The sequence below is a fragment of the Sus scrofa genome, chromosome 6 (genome assembly GCF_054392235.1).
Source record: "Sus scrofa isolate SSC_HxYL_T2T_F1_AM1 chromosome 6, Sscrofa_HxYL_maternal_Yorkshire_Landrace_v2.0, whole genome shotgun sequence".
NCBI classification, from domain to species: domain Eukaryota; kingdom Metazoa; phylum Chordata; class Mammalia; order Artiodactyla; family Suidae; genus Sus; species Sus scrofa.
The window spans coordinates 21,431,506-21,458,163 of NC_139388.1; the positions used below are offsets into that span (position 1 = coordinate 21,431,506).

General features: G+C 43.1%; 1 protein-coding gene across 2 annotated transcripts in view; it reads left to right on the forward strand.

The window, feature by feature from the left end:
• Positions 1-999: 999 nt before the first annotated feature.
• The window catches only part of CFAP263 (cilia and flagella associated protein 263), a 36,630-nt gene continuing 10,971 nt past the window's right edge, over positions 1,000-26,658 (forward strand). The window contains exons 1-7 of one of the 2 annotated variants that reach the window (XR_014804856.1): positions 1,000-1,212; positions 3,909-4,035; positions 5,527-5,688; positions 9,788-9,943; positions 10,707-10,787; positions 13,864-14,019; positions 15,975-16,082. Coding sequence is in view for 1 of the 2 variants with exons in the window: in NM_001244688.1 (NP_001231617.1) it covers positions 1,112-1,212; positions 3,909-4,035; positions 5,527-5,688; positions 9,788-9,943; positions 10,707-10,787; positions 13,864-14,019; positions 15,975-16,082 (891 nt within the window). In the remaining variant the exon portion in view is untranslated. 2 annotated transcript variants of the gene reach the window in all.

Below are 26,658 nucleotides of genomic sequence, written 5' to 3' on the forward strand. Positions count from 1 at the left end.
AGGTGTCTCTTGGGAGGCAGGGAGGGTCAGGGAGTGGCTGACCCTCATTCTAAGCAGTTTAACACGGCCTGCTTTCTAACCACATCCAGGCCTACCCTCCCTCAAAGAAGTCTGCCCACCCTCCCTCAAAGAAGTCTGCTCATCCTTCTCTCTGTCCACCTCCGTCCTGGTGGGAGCAGACAGACAGATACCTTGCTGCCTTGCAGATCCTTGCCATGATGTACATCAGTTTAGAAGTCAACAGCAGGGATTTAGGTCTAGCTGGAGGGTAACTCCATTCCTGGGTGGCTGTGGGCCACTCATCTAACTCTATTCCTCAATTTCCTGATCTGTAAGAGGAAGATAATAATACCAATTTCATAAGATTGTTTTGAGGATTAAATGAATTGATCATTATGAAAAGATATTACCATAATCACTCCAGATTGCAACAGCTGGTTTGGGGGCTATTTCTTCATTTAACTAGAAGCTCCTTGAAAGCCAGAATGGTCTGCTTCCATACCTTCTTCCAGGATTCTCAAAACATAGTACATAATGTCAATTTACAAATGTCTCTTGAATTTATACCCATTAAATAATCAGCTAAGTTTTTTTCCTTCCGGGAATACAGATTATTGGCATTCCAGAGAAACTGCAGTTAGTATGTATGAAGCCCGGGGTGGTAAGCAGAGTAGAGGCCTCACAGAGAGGTAAGAGAAAGAAGACACCCCCACAAATCGAACTTTCTGATTCTGTTTCCTTATTTGAAGAATACATAAAGAAAAGAATAGATACTGTAACAAGTGTTGCAAGGATTTTCATAAACTCTGCTTAACACGATGCCAAGAGCACAGTAAGCGCTGAGCAAACCGTAGCTCATTTTAAAAAGCATGACAGTAAAAGTACACCGTGAAGGCGCCTAGGTGTCCACCCAAGGTCAGCTATCACGTTCCCGGCAGCGAGGAGTTGGGCTGGGATCGATGGGCGAGGCCTCAGGAAGCCCCGCCTCCTCACGCATGCGTCGGGGTCGCCCTGGCAACCTACTGCTTGGTCGCAGCCCGAGTGACGCGTGGGTTCTCGCACCCGGCGCCCTTCGTCACCCTTGGCTTTGGCAAGGGTAGCTTCTGCAGTGATGACGGATGAGGACTCTGAGACCTCTGCCTCCGAGGCGCAGGCCCAGGACGAGAACGAGCTACCTATTATCCAGCTCTGCGGGCTGGTGGAAGAGCTCAGGTACCAGCCGGCCGGCCTCTGGGGGCGGCCCCTCCTCAGAGTGTGAGGTCGAAACTCGGTCCAGCACCGAGATAATCGAAGTCCGAAGTGAACTCTGAGGAAACTGAGACCCCCAGCCCCAGCCCAAAAAGTGGGGAAGGCGTTTACCTTTGCTCTTTATTCCTATATCTCCACCGCCACGGAGCTAAGAAGCCACTGATGGAGCCAAAACAGAAACTGGTGCGAAGCCCAGAACCTAATTGGTGAAGCCAGAGCTTCAGCCTGGTGCCACACCGTGCTTAGCCGCTTCTCTACTGTGCGGTGGCAGGTTGGACCGGGTGACCTCTAAACCCCTTTCCAGTGCTAAGATTCTATGATTAAATTAATGTGGCAGACGATAGAAAAGAAGCTATTGAGATGTTTTTAGTATGAGGCAACTTACACCTGAACCAGAGTATAAGCGTGGAGGTCGACAGCAAAGACGGAGTAGCCTAATGTTCTGTAATTTTAGCAGTGTGTTTTGTATCTACTATAACAAATATATTGGATATCAAGATTCCATGATGCAGTTGAGGTTAATTGTACAACTTTTTGGAAGAATATCCTGACCTGGCAGCAGAATAGATGTTATTTCTATATGTTAATAAATAGCTTAGGTCAGAACTGAGGTATTATTACTAAAATAGCTACAATCTTTTGAGTGCTTATTATGTGCCAAGTATTTTGCATATATAGTCTTGTATAATGGCACAGTAACCCTAAGAAGTGGGTGAGGAAACAGACACAGAAGTTGTCACTTTCCTAAGGTCACACAGCTAGTCAGTGCTAGTGCTAGGATTAAGACTCAGGTGGGAACACTACATGCTGAAAAAGAAAATTGCTTTGATATTTCCATTGAACGTTTCCCACTAAGCTTAAAATTCAGCCAAATAGGAATTAGCTCAATGATGTATGAAAATATCAAAGCTGTTCTCTCCCTTATATATACATTTACAAACATATGTATGTATTATACACACTCATATGTATGAATGTTATATAAATTAAAAGGGTCATAATCTTGGCACATACAGAATAAACTAGGTTTGTCTCTCTAGTTGTTTAAAAACCATCTATACAAAGCTTTCCCACCATTTATAATAAACTTCTAGTGGATCCACTGGGTTCTGGAAATAAAAGAGCTGAGGAATTTAAACCAAAGGAAACATCTGAAGATTGTGGTTATATGTACCTTCAAAAACAGAGTAATTCAGAAGGAATTTCACACATGGATTAGAAGATACTTGAAACATAGCAGTTTTCAGTATATAGGCATGACTTTGATTTACTGCACTTTGCTTTATTGTGCTTGGAAGACACTGCATTTTTTACACCATGAGGTTTTGTGCATCCCTGAATTGAACAAGCCTGTTGGTGCCAGTTTTTCTAACAGCATTTATTCACTTTGTGTCTCTGTCACATTTTAGTAATTCTCATCATATTTCAAACTTTTTCATTATTATTATATTATGTGATTTGTCATCAGTCTTTTTTTAATGTTACTATTGCAAAAAGATTATTACTCACTGAAGGCTCAGATGATGTTCAGCATTTTTAGCATTTTAAATTAAGATATGCACTTTTTTGTAGTTCCTTTGTGGCACAGCAGGGTAAGGATCCAGTGTTTTCACTGCAGTGGCTCGGGTCTGTACTGTGGCTCGGGTTCCATCCCTCGCTGGGGAACTTCCACATGCCCTGGGCATGGCCAAAAAAAAAAAAAAAAAAAAGATATGTACATTTTTTAGACATAATGCTATTGCATACTTAGTAGACTACAGTGCAATATAAACATAACTTTATATGCATTGGAAAACTAAAAAAAATTATGTGACTCACTTTATTGTGATATTTTCTTTGTTGAGGTGGTCTGATACTGAACCTGAAGTATCCCCAAGGTATGCCTATAATCCCAGTGCTCTGAATTTTGTGGCTCATTAGATATATTTTTCTTTTCTTTCTTCCTTTCTTTCTACGGCTGCACTGTGACATATGGAAGTTCCTGGGCCAGGGATTGAATCCAAGCTGCAGCTGTGACCTACACCACAGCCGCCTCAGCACCATGTCCTTTAACCCACTGCTCTGGGCAGAGGATTGAACCCGTGTATTTGCAGTGACCCTAGCTGCTGTAGTCAGATTCTTAACCCATTGTACCACGGTGGAAACCCCTCGATATATATTTAAAATATATCAAATACTTAAATAGCATGTACTGTGTGCCAGGCACTGTCCCAAAGCCTTTTTTTGGGGGGGGGCACACCCTTGACATATGGAAGTTTCCATGTTAGGGGTTGATTTGGAGCTATAGCTGCTGGCCTATGCCACAGCCACAGCATCTTGGGATCCTAGCCACATCTGTGACATACACCACTGCTCATGGCAACGCCAGATCCCTAACCCACTGAACTAGGCAAGGGATAGAACCCGAGTCCTCATGGATACTAGTCAGGTTTGTTACTGCTGCACCACAGTGGGAACTCCCCCAAAGTCTTTGTATTCCTTGTTGCAACCCTAAAAGATAGGTACTGGTATTATTCCCATTTTAAAGATCTGGAAAGTGAGGCACTAAGAGGCTAAGTATCTTGCAGAGGGTCCTACAAAGCTGAAGTGTTAAATACTAGCTATTTGGGGGTTCAAGTCCTATATTGGTGGAACTTACCCAGGCACCCTCTGTCTTGCAGCTATGGAAACTCTGCGCTCAAAACTGAGACAGAGATGTTTGAAAAATATTACAATAAACTGGAACCCAGGGACCAACGATCTCTGCGATTATCAGAAATTAAGATATCAGGAGCAGAAATTGCACAGGTATAGCAGCAAGACCTAAGAATTCTTTTCCTCATGTGACTTTCTCCCCGTTCTACTTTGGATTCTTCCTTCCCTGCCAAGGTTTCTCCTTCAGTTGAGTATGAACAGAATCAGGTTCCACCTGGTGGACTGACACTCCCAGACCATCTTTGTTTGAAATAATTCCCTTAAATTGAGGGACCCAAATGTATATGGGGCCTGGCCTGCCACTTAAAGGAGTGAAGATGGGCCTGGTATGGGCACTGGAGTGCTTCTCCCATCTCAAAGGGCCAGCCAAACAGCCTGGTATTGCCAGAGCAGCTGATTTTTCAAGAGAATCTGGCAATAATTGGATTATTTTGGTGAAATCTTCTGATTTTTCAAATGTGGGTAATTAATTTTTTTTTTTTTTTGGTCTTTTCTAGGGCCACACCCACGGTATATGGAGGTTCCCAGGCTAGGGGTCTAATCGGGGCTGCAGCCGCCAGCCTACACCAGCGCCACAGCAACTCAGGATCTGAGCCTCGTCCTCCACCTACACCACAACTCACTGCAGTGCCGGATCCTTAATCCACTGAGCAAGGCCAGGGATGGAACCCGCAACCCCATGGTTCCTAGTCAGATTCGTTAACCACTGAGCCACGACGGGAACTCCAAATTTTTTTTTGATTTAAAACTGTATATAGGTCTATCTTTTGAGGGCCAAACAATCCCATCTTCAGGTCCACACATTCCTTGCCCACTGGTTTTTGACCTTTGGCTTCATTGCCTAGGAAATCCAAATTTTGGGTCTATTTGTTTTTTTTACTGCACATCATGGCCCCAGATGCAGTGTTTCTCCTGTGTTCCGCTCAGGAAGCCCTGAGCTCCAGGTTTTCTGTGACTCTGACTTGAATGCTAGTCTGTGGTAGGTTCACGATTTTCCCACCCTCGAGACACTTTCCCTTCTTTTTTTTTTTTTTTTTTTTTTTTTTTTTTTGTCTTTTTGCTATTTCTTGGGCCGCTCCCACGGCATATGGAGGTTCCCAGGCTAGGGGTCCAATCGGAGCTGTAGCCACCGGCCTACGCCAGAGCCACAGCAACTCAGGATCCGAGCCGCGTCTGCAACCTACACCACAGCTCACGGCAATGCCGGATCGTTAACCCACTGAGCAAGGGCAGGGATTGAACCCGCAACCTCATGGTTCCTAGTCGGATTCGTTAACCACTGCGCCACGATGGGAACTCCCTTTTTTTTTTTTTTTTTTTTTTTTGTCTTTTTGCCCCTTCTTTATTTTCAGTTCATTGTCAAGTGTAGGCCTTTGATGTACTTGGCACAGCACCTCAGGTGGACTTGTGAAAAGAACATCACCTCAGGCTCAGTATCCAGTCTCCTTTCACATTGAGTTGATCCCCTCTGGCTGTCGTTCACAGTGATCCCTAGCAGGTCTGAGTGGTCCTTTTGATGCCCTCTTGGGCTGCTGTATAACCAGTCCCTAGTAGACCAATGGTTTTGCTTTTCTTGTGTTACAGTTACGAGGCAAGTGGAGATCCAAATCCCGCACAGGTGTGGACCGTGTGACAGGCCTCAGTGTAGACCAAAAATGCGAGCTTGTGCAGAGGGAGCTGGAAGACACAAAGGATGAAATAAGGCACATGAGGGCAAACGCCGAACGGGACCTGCAGCAGCACGAGGTACTTCCTTTCTGTAGGCCATCCTCCCTGCCTCAGCAAGAGGTACCTACTATATAGATTATAGTTTATATAATCATTGCTAATTTGAGAAACACACAATTAGGTTAAAAAAAATCAAGGGCATGCCTTTGAGGAACTTACCACCTGCTTGAGGAGATATCAAATTTTAAACTTAAAAATTATTTATTTATTTATTTTAGGCAGGAGGCACAGCATATGGAAGTTCCCAGGCTAGGGTTTGAATTGAAGCTACCTCTACCTTCCAGCCCACACCAGAGCCATAGCAACGCCAGCTCCGAGCCCCATCTGTGACCTACCCACAGCTCTTGGCAACCCAGATCCTTAACCACTGAGTGGGGCCAGGGGGGTCACACCTGCATCCTCATGGATACTAGTCAGGTTCGTTTCTGCTGAGCCATGAGGGAAGCTCCTCAAATTTTAAACTTTTTAAAGTGAAAAATTTCAAAATACACAAATATGGAGAAGCCAGCACAGTGAACCCTTAGGTATTCAACACCCACACATAATAACACATGGCCACTCTCTTTTTAAAATTTATTTTATTGGAGTTCCCGTCGTGGCGCAGTGGTTAACGAATCCGACTGGGAGCCATGAGGTTGCGGGTTCGGTCCCTGCCCTTGCTCAGTGGGTTAACGATCCGGCGTTGCCGTGAGCTGTGGTGTAGGTCGCAGACGCGGCTCGGATCCCGCGTTGCTGTGGCTCTGGTGTAGGCCGGTGGCTACAGCTCCGATTAGACCCCTAGCCTGGGAACCTCCATATGCCGCAGAGCGGCCCAAGAAATGGCAGAAAAAAAAAATTTATTTTATTGATGTATAGTTGGTTCACAATGTTGTTAATTTCTGCTGTACGGAAAAATCATTCGGTTATATATATGTGTGTGTGTGTGTTTTCTTTCCATTATGGTTTATCACGGGATTTTGAATATAGTTTCCTGTGCTATACAGTAGGTGTTTATCCATTCTGTGTATAATAGTTTTCATCTGCTAATCCTGAACTCCCACTCCATCTCTCTTCCACTCCCTTTCCCGCTTGGTAACCACAAGCCTGTTCTCCATGTTGATGAGTCTGTTTCTCTTTTATAGATAAGTTCGTTTGTGTCATATTTTAGATTCCACATATAAGTGATATCATATGGTATTTATCTTTCTCTTTGAATTACTTCACTTGGTATAATAACCTCTAGGTCCCAGAGTTCCCTGGTGGCCTAGTGGTTAAGGACTTATTATTGTCACTGCTATGGCTTGGGTTCGATCCCTGGCCTAGGGGAACTTCTGCAGGCCATGAGCTTGAACAACAGCAGCAACAACAACAACAAAATCTCTAGAGCCCTCTGTGTTGTTGCACATGGCATTATTTCACTCTTTTTAATGGCTAAGTATTATTCCACTGTACATGGGTACCACCTCTTTATCCACTCACTGTCAGTGGACATTTAGGTTGCTCCCATGTCTTGGCTGTTGTAAATAGTGCTGCAGTGAGCATTGAAGTGCATGTATCTTTTTGAATTAGAGTTTTTTCCAGATACATGTCCAGGAGTGGGATTGCAAGATCATATAGCAACTCTATTTTTGGCTTTTTGAGGTGCCACGCTGTTGCTGTTTTTCACAGTGGCTGTACCAATTTACATTCCCATCAACAGTGTAGGAGGGTTCCCTTTTCTCCACACCCTTTCTAGGTTATTTATAGACTTTTTAATGATGTAACATATGGCCACTCTTATTTCCTCCATATCCCTACCAACTTCCCCCTCATAATAAGTCCCTGGGCTATTTTTGAAATGAATCTTAAACATATCATTTATCTGTAAATATTTCTAAGACATGAATTCTTTAAAAAACAGTACTATAAATGCCCTTAAAGTTTTATAATAATTCCTTAATAATACAAGGGGCTTCAGGTTAAGTCAGTTAGTTGGATGAAAAATCCCTTGACAGCCTCGATATGCAACATGAATGACTGTGGCTCATGTCTCATTGGACCCCAATGTGGTCAGTTTTCCTCCAGAGAAGAAATGTCACTCTTAATTTGACTGCCCATGGGATGACATTGTTGGCTTGCATTTGATAGCCATGTTGTATGAAAAATAGATATTTCTGTTCTGTTTCTAAATTTTTCCATTTCTAAATGGAGGCACACAGAGAATCACACTCATCTCCTCGAAAAGGAAAGATCAGTGGACTCAGGTCTCCATTGATGGAACATTGGTACTGCATAAACCTATCCCTCTTTCCCTTTCTCCTTCCCTCCCGCCCCTCACTCTCTCCCCCTCTTTCTCTTTCCAAACAGGCATTGTTGAATTCTAACATGTTAAAGGAGCTTGGGATGTGGTAGCACTGTCCTGACATGCTCGATTGTGTGATTACACATTATGGTGGTGGGCTAGGAGTGGTCACAGTAGACTTTGTTGAGGAGTTGGGGCTGGACATAGGACGTGGCATGGCCTTGAAGAAAGATGGCATTTGTTTAAGAAGTAGGAAAGCAAGGGCACCCTAGGTAAGGTGAATGAGACGAGCACTGAAGTGGAGGTGGGAACGAACATGGCAAGTTCATGACCTTGAAGAGGATGGTGTGATTAGAGAAGAGGGTGCTTTGGGAGCTATGTTAGGAAATCAGGGTGAGTAGGTCTGTGGAAAGCCAGGCAGAGGAATTTGTTTTTGATGTCTTAGAAAGCAGAACCCCAGTGAGAAAAACTGAGAAGGAACGTGATGCATAGAAAATAGCATTTAATGTGCATGTATGTTCTGGTATGTGAAGATCATGGGGAGGGAAGAGGGTGGGCCAGACGCTAGTGGTGAAGGAAGATGCTTTGGCTCTTTGGTGCCCAGTGAAAGAGCCTCAACAAAGGTGATCTGCTCTGTAGCTATTCATTTCACTTTTTTAAAATAATGTGCGTTTGTATTTTCTTGTTTAAAAACAATCTCTGTTGTAGCAAAATTTGAACATACAGGTAAGCTAAAACAAGAACATTTGAAATTATTCACAATCTTACTACCTAGAGGTAGTTTCTGTTGACTCTTGAACTTATCTCCTCAAGCTTAGATTATTTTCTATGTGTATATGAATTTCTTTACAAAAACATATTATTTTGTAAAATATTTTTTACGTAAGAATGTCTTCCCATATTAGTACATAGATTCATTTATAACATCTTTTTTCTTTCTTTTTTTTTTGCTTTTTCTAGGGCCGCTCCCATGGCATATGGAGGTTCCCAGGCTAGGGGTCTAATCAGAGCTGTAGCTGCCGTCCTACACCAGAGCCACAGCAATGGCAGATCCCAGCCGCACCTGCGACCTACACCACAGCTCATGGCAGCACCAGACCCTAAACCCACTGAGCAAGGCCAGTGATCAAACCCACAACCTCATGGTTCCTAGTCAGATTCGTTAACCACTGAGCCACGACGGGAACTCCTAATATCTCTTTTCAAGATACAGAAATGTATAGTAAGAGTGCTTCTTTGCCTCCCTACTAATCCATCTTTCCAGATACAACTGTGGTTAATGTCCTGGCATATAGCCTTCCAGATATTTTTTTGTATATGGTATGATATGATATTAATGTTATAATTTTTAATGGATAAATAATGTTTCAGATACGGAAATACATGTTTCTAGAGATACTCAAGGCCCTGTTTTTGTTTGTTCTTCTCCTCTATATTGATACTGTAATTTTTTGATACTCGCTTTTTTTTGGTTTTTACTGATGAACCTCTGGCATATGGAAGTTCCTGGGCTAGGGGTCAAATCAGAGCTGCAGCTGCTGGCTTACACCACAGCCATAGCAACTCCAGAGCCAAGCTGCGTCTGCAACCTACACCACAGCTCACGGCAACACAGGATCCTTAACCCACTGAGTGAAGCCAGGGATCAAACCTGCATCCTCATGGATACTAGTCAGATTTATTTCCGCTGAGTCAGGACAGGAACTCCATATTGTCCAATTTGTATCTTAGGGATATCTTTCTAAGAAAAAAGCTTATGTATTGGGACAGAATAGGGCTGAGAACTAAGGTTTCCTTGGACGGATGTGTCCTTGAGAATTTTTGGAAACTCTTCTCTTTTGGTGCTGACTCCCCCAGGCCATCATTGAGGAAGCTGAAATTCGATGGATTGAAGTTCAGAGAGAAGTGCATGAGTTTAAAAAGGATATTCTAAAGACCATATCCAAGAAGAAAGGGAGTATTTTGGCCACTCAGAAAGTGATGAAGTACATCGAAGACATGAACCGCCGGAGGGTGAGTTGGCAGGTGGTTAGAGCTTAGCATGGGGAATAGATTCATAGAACGGGCAGCCCACTCCACTTGGTCCACCACATGCGTTGCCCATGTATGCAGATTCTTTACATTCCTCGAAATATGAATCTTAAAATGCAAGTTTATCAAGGCTAAAATCAATCAGGCAGGATGAATATGCATGGTATTGTCAGATCAGCTTCTTTTTCATTTTGATGTTTGTTTCAAGATTTGATATGTTATCTTGAGAAAGGTGTGAGCCTATCTAGTTGGTGACTCTGTGGCATGGGACATGTAAATCTTACTTTCTTTTAGTTCAGTTATCATAAGAATGAGACATAAAATGCTCTTTCACTTCCAAAGATTTTATAGCATATCTAGCTTTGGATCCTGGAGATAGGTAGGGTTGCTAACTTTAATGTGTTGTAACTAATAAAAAAATTGTATAAATTACCAAAAGAATAACAGACTAAAGAATCATAAGATCATTTTGTCAGGAAAGGGCCCTGTACCCGAGCATATACCCAAATTGTCCTGAATTTAAAGACAATAGAAAATTTTGTATGGAGCAGACACAGTTTCCTCTGCTTCTTGATCATAAGTAAAATACCATAGCAACACCAACTTGAGTAGACATAAAAGACCTAAAAAGACATGACTGAATGCTAGGGTTCAAGGGTTCCTTTTGCAGCCCCAGACCTACCACCTTCTCAAACCAACAGAGAAGAAGAGGAGCAGTGGATTAAAATTTGCTTTTATTTTTTAGGATAATATGAAGGATAAGCTACGTTTGAAAAATGTTTCTCTCAAAGTCCAGAGGAAAAAGATGCTTTTACAATTGAGGCAGGTATGGGACTTTTCCCTTTTTTGAAGGTTGCTGCGGTAGGTAAAACAATGTGCTCCCAAAGATATCCATGTACTAATTCCTGGAATCTGTGAATATGTTACCTTACATAACATAAAGATAAAGATGGCATAAAGATTTTGCAGATGCAGAGAGTTCCCTTCGTGGCTCAGAGGAAATGAATCTGACTAGCATCCCTGAGGACACAGGTTTGATCCCTGGCCTTGCTCAATGGCTTAAGGATCCTCACCTTGCCGTGAACTGTGGTGTAGGTCACAGACACGGCTTGGAGCTGGCATTGCTGTGGCATAGGCCTGCAGCTGGAGCTCTGATTAGACCCCTAGCCCAGGAACTTCCATATGCCGAGGATTTTGCTCATGGAATTGAGTCAAGGATCTTGAGATGAGGAGATTATCTTGGATTATCTGAGTGGATCCAGTGTAATCACAAGGGTCCTTAGAAGGAGGCAGGAGAGTAGGAGTCAGAGAAGATATGATTATGGAAGCTGGGATAGAGTGATGCTTTTTTAAGACAGAGGAAGGGATCATGAACAAAGGATGCAGGCCACCTGCAGAAGCTGGAAGAAAAGTCTTCTCTAGAGCCTCTGGAAGGATGCAGCCCTTTCAACACCTTGAGTTTAGTCTAAAGAACCATTTCAGGTTCTGACCTCATGAGCTGTAAGACTATACATTTATGTTGTTTTACGCCCCTAAGTTTGTTATAGCAGCAATGGGAACCTAATACAGTTTCTCTGCTGGCAAATCTGTAGATGGAGTTGGCTTGAATTTAAAAAACCCTCATGACATACTTGTTGACCCTTTCAGGGAATGTGGCCTGGGTGGCACAGTTAATAGTAAGCTTTGGTGAGTCTTTGGTGAGCTGAGCCTAGAGGCTCCTGATTAAAAGCAGTAAGGCAGACATGGCACAGGGCCTCTGGAATGTGGTTACATGGCCCCGGGCCTCTGGAATGTGGTTACATGGCCCCATCTTCTCCTAGCTAGATATTTTTATTATTAATTCAAACATGGGCCCTGATGGCATGTGCATCAGAGGTGGCCACTGACAATGACACAGAGTCAGGTGGGAGAATTAACATGTCTGGAGACTGATGCTTTGACTAACTTGGGATCCCAGAGACTCAACAGGCTGGACAACTTTATCATAGGAAGTGACTAAGGACACACATAAGATCCTCCACTCTGATCCCCCAAATAGCCGCACAGGTACTGGGTGGCTTAGTCGTAGAGCACCTGATAAAGTTAGCTCAACTGGAGGCGATGCTACGGCCTAGGGTTCAGGACACAGCGCCCCCAGGAAAGGGGTGGTCTCACTGCACTCTGTTCTCAAGTGCCCCCAGAGCACTGTGTCTCAGAGAGAGCTCCACACTTGAAAGAATCTGTAAACTAGAGTCCATGTAGGAAGGGAAGTGGAGAGAAAGGAAAGCCCGTTAGAGGACCTGGGACTGATGGAGCCAAGGAGAGGGGGCTGCTGTGGGGAAGAAAACACAGTGCTTGGGAGCGGCTGCCGGGCTGGAGCTGGGCAGGGGTGGAGGTGTCAGTGGAGGAAACTGAGTTCAGTGTAAGAACAAACGAGGCCCCACTGGCGCTGCCTCCTGATACTGAGATCCTATTTCCCTGGGGTTCCTGCAAGCTCAGGCGTCCTGAATCATGAGAGGGGAGGCAGATGGGTGACCTTTAACCTAAAAGCCATTGCTACAGAGATGACATTGATGGGGCGGGAAGTGGTGATGGGGAGAAAAGGCATGGGTGTGTAGCTGCTATACAGAGGCAGCAGCAGCAGGGACCAGGAGCCACAGCCTCCAGAGGCGGAGTGGAGGGAGGGTTACCCTCTGGTGTGGAAAATGGGTTGGGAACGTTTGAGCTGGAGGATGGGTCAAGTTGGGGCTTAAGGAAATTGTGTCATTTGGGGGAAAAGGAAGAAGATGCCTTCTAGGAGGTAGCACAGCATGAGTAGCAGGCGGGAGTGGCAGCAGTCCTGACTTTGGCTCTCATGTGCCACAAATTAAAATGGCATCAACCTAGTGGGACAGGTAAGGTGGGCAGGGGCCAGGAGGGAACTCAGTTCACTCATATACTCCCAGGGCAGAAAGGTCATGTGATCAAAGCAAGGGCATTTATGGCACTTGTCCTGGGTTTTCCAGGTTTAAAAAAAAACTTCTATTTTTTAAGTTTTTTTTATTTTTTGTCTTTTTAGGGCCACACCCGAAGCATATGGAAGTTCCCAGGCTAGGGGTCCACTCAGAGCTATAGCTGCTGGCTTATGCCACAGCCACAGCAACGCCAGATCTGAGCCAAATCTGCAACCTACACCACAGCTTAAGGATCCTTAACCCACTGGTCGAGTCCAGGGATCAAACCTGCATCCTCATGGATACTAGTTCAGTTTTTTTCCACTGATCCATGATGGGAACTCCCTAAAAACAACTTTTTTTTTTTTTTTGGTCTTTTTGCCATTTCTTGGGCCGCTCCCACGGCATATGGAGGTTCCCAGGCTAGGGGTCTAATCGGAGCTGTAGCCGCCAGCCTATGCCAGAGCCACAGCAACACTGGATCCGAGCCACATCTGCAGCCTACACCACAGCCCACAGCAATGCCGGATCCTTAACCCACTGAGCAAGGGCAGGGATCGAACCCGCAGCCTCATGGTTCCTAGTCGGATTCATTAACCACTGCATCACGACGGGAACTCCCCTAAAAACAACTTTTAAGTGGCCTTCTTCCCCCAAGCCCTGTTTGGGCACCACTTCCTGGGGGAAGCCTCCCCTGACCCAGCCTTCCATGCTCCCCTGGCCTGGCTCAGGGGTTTGCTGTCTGCCCCTGTATGTCCCACTACACCATGCTGTGACCTCTGAGCTTCCCTTGAGTATGGGACTATCATATTTACTCAAATCTCTATCCCTAGTGCCTAGCACCATGCCTGGTATCAAGCAGATTCCCAGTCTGAGTTTGTTGAATGACTGAATGACGACTGACTTCCAAAAGCTCACCCAGAATTGCAAGGTGTGAGCTGTATATTCAGAAGTGACAACTGCACGTTGTTTCTCCTTTCTGAGCTGCAGAAGGAAGAGGTAGGAGAGGCCCTCCACGAGGTTGACTTTCAGCAGCTGAAGATCGAGAACGCTCAGTTTTTAGAGACGATCGAAGCAAAGAATCAAGAACTGATCCAGCTGAAGCTGGCATCGGGCAACACCCTGCAGATCCTTAACGCGTACAAAGTAAGGCCCGCGCTGGTGCCCAGATCCCTGAGGCTTCTGTGCCTGCCTTTCTGGCACAGCGAGGTTCCAGGGCACCACTGTGGCTTCTCTGAGAGCCCAGTGTTCTTCACTCTCCTGTCAGTCTCTCATTTCTCCCAACAGAACCGGAGCCAAATATTCTGAATGTCCCCACAGCCCTGGCTGCACATTAGAACCATCCAAGGAGCCTTTTCTTTTTTTAAAGATAGGCAGACACTCTAGTCCAATTGAATTAGGAGGTGAGGGCCATGCATCTTTTTTTGTTTTGTTTTTTTTTAACTCCCCAGGTGATTTTTATGCACAGTGAGTCTTGAGAACTAGCCACATTTAGGGCCCTTTTAAATTTAGTGTTAATAAGCACTTCCCTGCTTAAAACCCTACAAAGGAAATGTTACTAGCTATACATCGGAAAACTACATCCTCATCCATACAGAACCCTCTTTGCAGAGAAAGACACACTGTTGACAGTTAAGCACAAACTGTGCACGTGAACGTGGCCTGTCCCTGGCAGACCAGACTGTCTGGCCACCCTGCTGGCAACTGTTTGATGCAGCAGTCAGTGGTCAGCTAGCTAAGGGCCTGTGTATCCTGCCTGCTTGCCTGTGAGCTCAGGATGCTTTTTACATAGGACGATTTGCCGCTGCTTTGATGGAGCACACCTTTGAAACCCAAGTAAGCAAAATTGATTTCTCCCCCAGAAATTCCATTCTTCTCATTAGTAGACCTGTATTCCAAAATATTATACTTAAGTATTTTATGAATAAAACATTTATGGAAATTTGTTTTTTCTCTTGTTAATATAAGTAATCACACAATATCCACAACCTCTTGGCCTGCAAAGCCTGAAATGTTTACTATCTGGCTTTTTACAGAGCAAGCTTGCTGAGCCCTGGCCTAGAGCCTAGGTGGCAACAGCAGCCATGGGCTTAGGTAGCTCCCAGGCAAGCTTCGCGTGGCCCACCTGATGTCATTTAAAAATGTGAATTCAAATGTGTTTAGACTAGGCTTATGTTTGCCCAACGTTTTCCTTTTACAAATGACAAACACGAGGCCCAAAGAGGCAGAGTAATTGCCAGATTCAAGCAAGTTTGTGATGGAATAGATGCTAGTCCAGGGCATGTCCCACCTCACCCAGCCCCCTTCCCCTGACCTACTACTGTGTAGCACAGGAGCAGTCTGGTCTTGTGGAGAAAAGCCAGGGCTTTGAAGCAGAGCTACTGGTCTATAACATGCAACAACCAGGTCCAGGGCTTGATCTGGTTTAGGATGTCTAAATGCACAGTGCTGATTGATTGTGATACCCAGGCTGCAGCAGCACAGGCAACAGCGGGCAGAGTGGGAGCCATTCTGGTCAGAATCCGAGGGGCCCGTGGGCCATGAAATCACACTGCCTGTGATCAAATCCTGGATCCCCCTTGGCTCTGTGACCCTGGGCTAACTGCTCTCCTCCCTAAGAACCAGCTCCCTCACCTGTACAGTGGATCGCAGCCACGCCCACTTCGTGGGGAATGCTTCTCCTTCTGCATCCGAGGGAGGGGTGGTGGTGGCTGTCCGCTGTGTGTTCCCCATGTGTCAGGCACAGCACTCAAGGCTTTACTAGGATTGACTCCCTTAAGCCCTTCCACAATGCTACAAGCAACCAGCCCAAGAACTGTAGAGCAGTTCTGGGACTTGCCCAGGGCTAATTTCTCTTAGTTAAGTGGTGGGGTGGGCTTTGGGTCTCTGTGTGTCTGGCTGCTTTGCAGGTGAGGACAAGATTTCCGAGGGCCTCTCCTTCCTTGCCACTTAGGCACCGGGATTCTGATCAGCTGTGAGAGGGGCAGGCCCAAGTGCCTGGACGGCCCTGCTATTCTCCTGCTTCCTAAAGAGCTGTCTATCTTTCTTATAGTTCCAAACAATCCTCTTTACTCAAGACTTGCCGTGTTGTTATATTTCAGAGCAGGCTACAACGAGCAATGGAAATGTCTGTCAATCTGGACAAGGAGTTCTTGCTGAGAAAAGAGTTACTGGAAAAAATTGAAAAAGAAACCCTACAAGCAGAGGAGGTAGGAGAGGGTAAAACATGCTGCTTCTGGTGTTTTTCTCCTTTTGTCTACAAGGGCTTAAGTCAGTGTTCACTAAGATCTAGGCCACCTTGGTTTTTGTCTAAAAAAGCCTAGAGCATAAAACTCAGAATAGCTCTAGGCTGTCAAAGGAGAAGGTGGCACCCGGAGACCGTGGTGCTGCATTTTCTTGCTGGGTTAGAATCCAAAGTCAGAAACCATGAAATCATCTAGAGATGGTGTGAAGTCCAAAGTACCCTTGAAAATTCCTTAAGTGACCCATAAATTACCAAATTCAAAGTGTTGTGTATACACCCTTGCCAAAAATGTGTCATGCATGTCCTAATGTAACTGGTCTGAGGAAAAGGCCACAGCCCCCCAGAAAGTTAACGCTCGGTGTAAAGGAGAGAAGGCTCTTTAAACATGTAGCTCTCTCGGTACAGCAGATGCTCAGGTGTCAGACCTGTGGCCTCTGTCCCGCACCCACTCCAGGGTCGTGGTCACTGTGTGAAAACCTGTGGCATCGTCAGAGCGCCCTGCATCTGCACTGGGATGTGGTGTTCTCATTACTTTACTGAGCACAGAGTTAAATTTCTGTAAGTTATGCTCACCTAGGATACGACTCAAAGGGGCTTTTGGGGGAAGGTGAGGAAGATGAGTGATGGCCTTGTGTAGAAGGCCTGGTGGCAGGTTTGGTGGTGCTGGTCGCTAGCCTCAAACAAGCCTTTGAACTAGACAGAACTCAGTTTCCACATCTGCGAAAGAGATGTCACAGCCCTGTGATCAGCAGGACAATGCCTTGTCAGCCTTAAAGCCATTAGTTCAGTTAGGGAGTTCTCTTTGTGGCTCAGCAGCAGTTAACAATCCCGACTAGGATCCATGAAGATGAGGGTTTGATCCCTGGCCTCGCTCAGTGGGTTAAGGATCCGGCATTGCCGTGAGCTGTGGTATAGATCACAGACATGGCTCAGATCCCATGTTGCTGTGGCTGTGGTGTAGGCCAACAGCTGCAGCTCCAGTTTAACCCCTTGCCTGGGAACTTCCATTTGCTGTATGTGTAGCCCTAAAAAAAAAAAAAAAAAAAGCCTCTTAGTTCATTCTCGTGTCATTGTCTTGAATGAGCCTGAAGTGTCCCCAGTAGTGTGTGTGACCCCAAACCTGCCTACAATGGCCACAAAGCCACAGGATTACTACATCTGACTCAGTTTGCCATGGCATCTGTATTACATCCCTAAAGGAGAACCATTACCCTTTGCAGGAAAGCAGTATGGTTCACTCAGTACAGAGTGGCCAGGAACAAAGGTGAAGCCAGGCTGTGGTGATCCCTCCATGCAGAATTCCTGTGGTACTTACTTGTTTGGGTTGATATTTATTAGGTTACAAGTAAAACATGAAATCAGTTTTTAAAAGCCTGGCAGTCATTACTTAGTATGTTTTCTTAAATTTTTTTTAAGCAGCTCTTATACTGGGATATAATTCATATATATTTTACCAACTTAAAGTATGCATTTTAATGGTTTATAGTATACTCACAGGGTCGTGTAACAATCAACATAATAATTTTAGAACATTTTCATCACCTCAGAAAGAAAACCCTTGGGGGGGGGGTGGGGATAAATTAGGAGTTTGGGATTAACATACACACACGACTCTATATAAAATAGATACCCAACAAGGACCTGCTGTATAGCACAGGGAACTCTACTCAATATTTTGTAATAAGCTATAAGGGAAAAGACTCTGAAAAAGAATATATGTGTATGTTGTATATATATGTGCATATATGTGTGTATGTGTATATATCTATGCATATATGTGTGTATAAATGTATGTATAACTGAATCTCTGTGCTATACACCTGAAACCAACATGTTGTTGTAAATCAACTACACTTCAGTTTAAAAAAAGGAAAGAGGAGTTCCCGTCGTGGCGCAGTGGTTAACGAATCCAACTAGGAACCATGAGGCTGCGGGTTCAGTCCCTGCCCTTGCTCAGTGGGTTAACGATCCGGCGTCGCCGTGAGCTGTGGTGTAGTTTGCAGACGCGGCTCGGATCCCGAGTTGCTGTGGCTCTGGCTGTGGCTCTGGCGTAGGCCGGTGGCTACAGCTCTGATTCCACCCCTAGCCTGGGAACCTCCATATGCCGCGGGAGCGGCCCAGGAAATAGCAAAAAGACAAAAAAAAAATTAAAAAAAAAAAAGGAAAGAGAAGCCCATACCCATTAGGAATCCTCCATTGCACCTCCCTTCACTCCCACCCTCCAGCCATAGATAACTGCTAATCTGCTCTCTGTCTCTGCGAATTTGCCTTTTCTGAACCTTTCATATAAAAGGGATCGTACAATGTGCTACTTTAACAATATTTTCAAGATTCATGTTGCAGCATGAATCGGTACCTGTTTCTTTTTATAGATAAATAATATTTCCTTGTATGTACCACATTTTGTTTATCCATTTCTCGGTTTGATGGATATTTGGGTTGTTGCATTTTTTGGCTATTATGAATAATGCTGCTGTGAACATTCACGTGTAAGTTTTGTGTGCATGTATGTTCTCTTTTCTCTTATACATATAGCTAAAAGTGGAGTTGAGGTTTATATGCGGGTCCTCTATGTTTAACATTTATAGAAACTGCCAAACTGTGGGGTTTTGTTTGGTTTGGTTTGGTTTGGTTTTTTTTTTTTTTTTGCCTTTTAGCTATTTCTTGGGCCGCTCCCGCGGCATGTGGAGGTTCCCAGGCTAGGTGTCCAATCGGAGCTGTAGCCACCGGCCTACGCCAGAGCCACAGCAACGCAGGATCCGAGCCACGTCTGCAACCTACACCACAGCTCATGGCAACGCCGGATCGTTAACCCACTGAGCAAGGCCAGGGACCGAACCCGAAACCTCATGGTTCCTAGTCAGATTTGTTAACCACTGCGCCACGACGGGAACTCCTTGTTTTTTTTTTTTTTTTTTTTTTACGTAATTCACTATTTGTATATTTTGCAAAATGATCACCACAGTAAGTCTGGTTAACATACATCACCATACATGGCTACAAAATTTCTTGTGATTAGAATTTTTAAAATCTTTCTTAGAAACTTTTAAATAGGCAACACAGGGGAGTTCCCATCATGGCTCAGTAGAAATGAATTTGACTAGGATCCATGAGGGTGCAGGTTTGATCCCTGACCTCGCTTAGTGGGTTAAGGATCCGGCGTTACTGTGAGCTGTGGTATAGGTTGAAGACGCAGCTGGGATCTGGTGTTGCTGTGGCTGTGGCGTAGGCCAGGGCTATAACTCCAGTTTGATCCCTAGCCTGGAAACCTCCATATCCCGTGGGTGCGGCCCTAAAAAGATAATAAAATAAAATAAAATAAAAATGCATCACAGTTATTATTAACTCTAGTTAACCATGTATATATTACATCCCTAGGACTTACTTATTTTATAAGTGGAAGTTTGTAAGTTTGTACTATTTTATCCCCTTCAGTCATTCTACCCACCCCTTACTGCCCCCCACCCCCACCTTTGGCAACCACAGATTTGCTCTCTGTATTTAAGAACTTGAACTCATTTTAAAAAAGATTCTGGGAGTTCTTGTCATGGCGCAGTGGTTAACGAATCTGACCAGGAACCATGAGATTGCAGGTTCGATCCCTGGCCTTGCTCAGTGGGTTAAGGATCTGGCGTTGCCATGAGCTGTGGTGTAGGTTGCAGATGCGGCTCGGATCCTGCGTTGCTGTGGCTCTGGCGTAGGCCGGTGGCTACAGCTCCGATTCGAACCCTAGCCTGGGAACCTCCATATGCCGAGGGAGTGGCCCTAGAAAAGGCAAAAAGACAAAAAAAAAAAAAAAAGATTCTGCGTATAAGTGAGATCATAGGTATTTATCTTTGACTTATTTCACTTAGCATAATGCTATCAAATCCATCTGTGTTGTCACAAATGGCAAGGTTTCCTTCTTTTTCTGACTGAATAGTATTTCATTCGGGGTGTGTGTGTGTGTATATATATATCACAGTTTCATTATTCATTCATCCATTGATGGATATACAGGTGGTTTCCATGTATTGGTTATTGTGAATAATGCTGCAGTGAACATGTTGATGCCTGTATCTTTTAGAGTTAGTGTTTTTGTTTTCTTTGAATAAATATCCAGAAGTGGAATTGCTGGACTGTAGAGTAGTTCCTTTTTTAGTTTTTTGAGGAAGCTCCATGCTGTTTTCCATAGTGTCTGCACTAATTTAGATTTCCAGCAGCAGCGCGTGAGGGTTTTTTCCCTTCACATCCTTGCCAGCACTTGTTATTTCTTGTCTGTTTGATAATAGCCATTCTAACAGGTGAGAAGTGATATCTCAGTGCAGTTTTGATTTGCAGTTCCCTGATGCTTGTGATACTGGACATCTTTTCATGTGCCTGTTGGCTGTCTGCATATCTTCTTTGGAAAAATGTCTGTTAGAAATGTCCAAACTGTTTTGCAAAGTGGCTGCACCATTTTACACTCCCATCAAAAATGTATGTGTGAGGGTTCTAATTTCTGTACATCTCCACCAACACTTGTTATTTTTAGTTTTTTTTTGTTTTAATGCTGTCCCGGTGGATGTGATGTGGCATCTCATTTGTGGTTTTGATTTGAATTTGCTTAATGACTAATGACATTGAGCATCTTTTCATAGGCCTATTGGCCTCTTGTCTATCTTTTTTTTTTTTTTTTTAGGAATGTATATCCAAAGCCCTTGACCAGTTTTTGAGTTATTTGTCTTTTTATTATTGCAGTTATAAGAATTCTTTACATAGTCTGGATTCAAATTCCCTATCAAGTATATGACTTACAAGTATTTGCTCTTGTTCTATGGGTTTTCTTTCTTTCTTTCTTTGGTTTGTTTTTTGTTTTGTCTTTTGTCTTCTTAGGGCCACACCCCGTGGTATATGGAGGTTTCCAGGCTAGGGGTCCAATCAGAGCTGTAGGCCAGCCTACGCCACGGCCACAGCAACGTGGGATCTGAGCTGTGTCTGCGACCTACACCACAGCTCACGGCAATGCCGGATCCTTCACCCACTGAGCGAGGCCAGGGATCAAACCCACAACCTCCTGGTTCCTAGTTGGATTCGTTTCCACTGAGCCACGATGGGAAATCCTTCTTTCTTGATGTTATCATTTATAGCACAAAAGTTTTTCATTTTGGTGCAATCCAGTTTTTTCAACTTTTGCTTTTGCGTTTGTGCCTTTGGTGTTATAGCTAAGAAACCCTTACCTAACCTAGTATCATGAAGATTTACTCCTATGTCTTCTAAGAGTTTTATAGGTCTTAAATTTAGCTTATGATCCATTATGGGTTACTTTGTAAATGGTGTGAGAAGGGGGTCAAAAACTGAAGGGAGAAAGGAGATGCAGTATGTTCACAGAATGTGTTATATTAACCTTCCATTTACCATTTGTGTGGTCTCTTCACTTCTTCCTGTAGATCTGAGTTACCATCTGGTGCTATTTTCTTAATCAAATATAGCTTCATTTTGGTTTGCCTCCTTTGTGCTGTTGTTGAAAATTTATATTACATTTTTTATGCCATAGGTCCAATATAAAATTATATACCGATTTTTTAAGAAATTGCTTTTTTTTTTTTTTTTTGTCTTTTTGTCTTTCTAGAGCTGTACCCGCGGCACATGGAGGTTCCCAGGCTAGGAGTCCAGTCGGAGCTGTAGCTGCCAGCCTACGCCACAGCCACAGCAACTCGGGATCCGAGCTAGCATCTGTGACCTACACCACAGCTCATGGCACTACCGGATCCTTAACCCACTGAGTGAGGCCAGGGTTGGAACCCGTGTCCTCATGGATGCTAGTATGGTTCGTTAACCACTGAGCCACGATGGGAACTCCAAGAAATTGCTTTTTAAATCAGTTAAAATAAGGAAAATATGCGATGACATTGTCTTTTATAATTACCTACATAATTACCTTTACTTGTGGTATTTGTTTTCTTGTATTCAAGTTACTGTTGGGTGTCCCTTGTAAGACAGTAACACCCGACAGTAACTTTAGAATTTCTAGTGAGACAGGTCCACTAGCATTGAATTCTCTCAGTTTTTATTTATCCAGGAAAGTCTTTATTTTTCCTTCATTTTTAAAAAACAAACTTTAAATTTTAGAACTGTTTTATATTTACAGGAAAATGGTGAAGCTGGTACAGAGAGTTCCCAAATCCCTCACACCTGGTCTCTCCTATTATTAACTGCTTACCTTAGTGGAATACATTTATTAAAATAAATCAATACTGACATGTTATTATTAAGTAAAGTCTATTCTTTATTCACACATCCTTCATCTTTACCTACTGTTCTTCTGTTTCAAGATGCTGTTCAGGACACCACAGTTAATGTCATGCCTCCTCAGGTTTCTCTTGGCTGTGACAGTTTCTCAGATTTTGTTGTTGATGACCTTGACAGGTTTGCGGAGTGCTGGCCAGTTATTCTGTAGAATGCTCCTTGATTAGGATTTGATTAGTTCTTTTTCCCCCATGATTAGACAGGGGTTATGCGGTTTGGTTTGGGAGGAGAACTACAGAAATACTGTGCCATGTTCATCTCATCTCATCAAGAGAGCATCCTGTCAAAATGACTTCTCGCTGCTGATGTTAACCTTGATCCCCTGGCTGAGATGAGGTCCCCACTTTTCAGCTTCACTCTGGGGAAGGAAGTTCCTGTGCACAGCCCACACTTTTTTTGTGTGTGTGTGATTTTTGGGGTCACACCCACAGCATATGGAAGTTCCCAGGCTAGGGGTCAAATAGGAGCTGCAGCTGCCAGCCTTTACCACAGCCACAGCAACACTGGATCTGAGCCACACCTGAGGCTTACACTGCAGCTCACAGCAATGCCAGATTCTTAACCCATTGAGGGATCAAACCCACATCCTTATGGATACTAGTTGGATTCATTACTGCTGAGCCACAAGGGGAACTCCCGAAGCCCACTCTTAAGACGTAGGAAGTTATAATTTTTTAGAATTTTTTATGTGGGAGATTTGCCAATCCTCCCCCATTTATTTATTTGTTAAATTATTTATTGATATCAGTATCAACTCATTAGTTATTAATTTTGTACCTTGGGTTATAATCTAACATTATTTTGTTGCTTCCATTGTTCCAATTTGGCCATTGGGAGCTCTTTTAGTTGGTTTTTGTGTTCCTTTGACACGTTCTTATTTTTGTGGGTTGTAGAGTGTGTGTGTATGTGTGTGTTTTGTTTTGAGCACCTCTTTCCTTTCTGAAACTAGAAGATGCTCTAGGCTCTTTGAGTGTATTTCCTGCCCCAGTCTTAGAATCAGCCATATTTCCAAGGAGTCCTGGGTCCTTTAATTTGAAATTAGTATCAGAAACCAAGATCTCATTGCTTTCTCTCATTTTTCTTTTTGGCCACACCCATAGCATATAGAAGTTCTCAGGCCAGGGATGGAATCTGAGCCACAGCTGCAACCTACACCACAGCTGAGGCAACACTGGATTTTTAACCCACTGCAGTGGGTCAGTGATCAAACCCATGCTTCTGCAGTGACCTGAGCTACTGCAGTTGGATCCTTAACCTACTGCACCATTGCAGGAACTTATCTTTCATTTTTGAAAGATAGTTTTGCTGGATGTAAGATTCTTGGTTGACAGGTTCCCCCCCTTCCCCAGCACTTAGAATATATCATCATGCTGCTTTCTGGCCTCCATTTTGTTTTTGAAGAGGCACTGGCTATTAATGTTATTGGACTTCCCTTGTATGTGTTGAATTGTTTTCTTTTGCTGTTTTCAATATTTTCTCTTTGACTAGTTAGTCAGCATTTTGGGTATGATATATGTAGGTGTGGATTTCTTTGCACTCATCCTACTTGGAGTTTGTTGGATATCATGGATGTATAGCTTAGTGTTTTTTATCAAAGATGGAAAGTTTTCATATATGTTGGTGCACTTAGGGGTATTCCACATTTCTCTGAAACTTTTCTTTCTTCTTTTTTTCTCTGTGTTCTTCACAGTGTATGATCTCGTTAATTTACCTTCAGGTTTACTGATTATTTATTTTATTGTCTTAAATGTAGTGCTTTCTAGTTAATTTTTCATTTGAGTTGAAAATACTTCAGATTTTCTATTTGGTTCTTATTTGTATCTTAAGTTATTTAAAGTAATTTCTACCTATGGGAGTTCCTATTGTGGCTCATTGGAAACAAATCTGACTAGTATCCATGAGGATGTGGATTCAATTCCTGGCCCTGCTCAGTGGATTAAAGGATCCAGCATTGCCATGAGCTGTGGTGTAGGTCACAGACACAGCTCAGATCTGGCATTGCGTGGGTGTGGTGGAGGCCAGCAGCTGTAGCTCCAGTTCAACCCCTAGGCTGGAACTTCCATATGCCATGGATGCAGCCCTAAAAAGAAAAAAAAAAAAAAAAGAATTTCTACCTTTTTATCAATATTCTCTGATAAGAAATTATCATCATATAGTCTTTTAATTCTTTGAACATTGTTTACTTTACTTTTTTGAACCTGTTTCTAATAGCTGCTTTGAAGACATTGCCTGCTAAGTCCATCATGTGGATTCTCTCAAAGGCAGTTTATAATGTCTGCTTTTTCCCCTGTGTGGGTCACACTTTCTTTCTTTTTTAAATTTTTTTTAAATTTTTTCTTGTATAGTTGATTTACATTGTTCTGTCAATTTCTTCTGTGCAGCAAAGTGATCCAGTCATACATATATATGTACATTCTTTTTCTCACATTATCCTCTATCATGTTCCATCACAAGTGAGTAGATATCGTTCACTGTTCTTTACGGCAGAATCTCATTGCTTATCTACTCCAAATGCAGTAGTTTGCATCCACTAACTCCAAACTTCCAGTGCATCCCACTCCCTCCCTCTCCCCTCAGCAACCACAAGTCTGTTCTCCAAGTTCATGAGTTTGTTTCTTTTCCATAGAAAGGTTCATTTGTGCTGTATATTATATTCCAGATATAAGTGATATCATATGGTATTTGTCCTTCTCTTTCTGACTTACCTCACTTAGTATGAGGATCTCTAGATTCATCCATGTTGCTGCAAATGACATTATTTTTTTCCTTTTTACGGCTGAGTAGTATTCCATTGTGTATATATATCTTCTTAATCCATTCACCTGTTGATGAACATTTAGGTTGTTTCCATGTCTTTGCTATTGTGAATAGTGCTGGAGTGAACATAGGGGTGCATGTATCTTTTTCATGAAAGTTTTGTCCAGATATATGCCCAGGAATGGGATTGCTAGGTCATATGGTAGTTCTGTATTTAGTTTTCTGAGGTACCTCCCTGCTGTTTTCCATAGTGGTTGTACCAATTTACATTCCCACCAACAGTGTAGGAGGGTACCCTTTTCTCCACACCCTCTCCAGCATTTGTTGTTTGTTGGCTTGTTGATGATGGCCACTCTGACAGGTATGAGGTGGTACCTCATAGTAGTTTTGATTTTCATTTCTCTAATAATAATAGTGATGTTGAACATTTTCTCCTGTGCAAGTTGGTCATCTGTATATCTTTGGAGAAATGTCTATTCAGGTCTTCTGCCCATTTTCACTTGGGTTGATGGCTTTTTGGTGTTGAGTTGTATAAGTTGTTTGTATATTTTAGAAATTAAGCCCTTGTCAGTCGCATCATTTGAAACTATTTTCTCCAATTCCATAGTTTGTCTTTTTGTTTTTTTATGGTTTCCTTTGCTGTGCAAAAGATTTTAAATTTGATTAGGTCCCATTGGTTTATTTTTTGCGTTAATTTCTGTTGCCTCGGGAGACTGACCTAGGAAAATATCTGTACATACAGATCAATGGAACAAAACAGAGAACCCAGAAATAAACCCAGAAACCCATGGTCAATTAATCTTCAATAAAGGAGGCAAGAATATAAAATGAGGATGCCAGAGAATGTTTTGCCTATTTTCTCTTCTAGGAGTTTTATGGTGTCTTATCCTATGTTTAAGTCTTTAAGCCATTTTGAATTTATTTTTGTGCATAGCATGAGGGCGTATTCTAGTTTCATTGATTTACATGCAGCTGTCCAGTTTTCCCAACACCACTTACTGAAAAGAATGTCTTTTCCTCATTTTATATTCTTGCCTCCTTTGTTGAAGATTAATTGACCATGGGTTTCTGGGTTTATTTCTGGGTTCTCTGTTTTGTTCCATTGATCTGTATGTCTGTTTTGGTACCAGTACCACACTATCTTGATTACTATAACTTTGTAATATTGTCCAAAGTCTGGGAGAGTTATGCCTCTTGCTTGGTTTTTGTTCCTCAGGATTGCTTTGGCAATTCTGGGTCTTTTATGGTTCCACATAAATTTTTGGATTGTTTGTTCTAGTTCTGTGAAAAATTTCATGGGTAATTTGACAGGGATTGCATTGTATCTGTAGATTGCTTTGGGTAGTATGACCATTTTCACAATATTGATTCTTCCAATCCAGGAGCATGGAATATCTTTCCATTTCTTTGAATCCTCTTTAATTTCCTTGATTAATGTTTTATAGTTCTCAGCGTATACGTCTTTCACCTCCTTAGGTTTATTCCTAGGTATTTAATTTTGGGGGGTGCAATTTTAA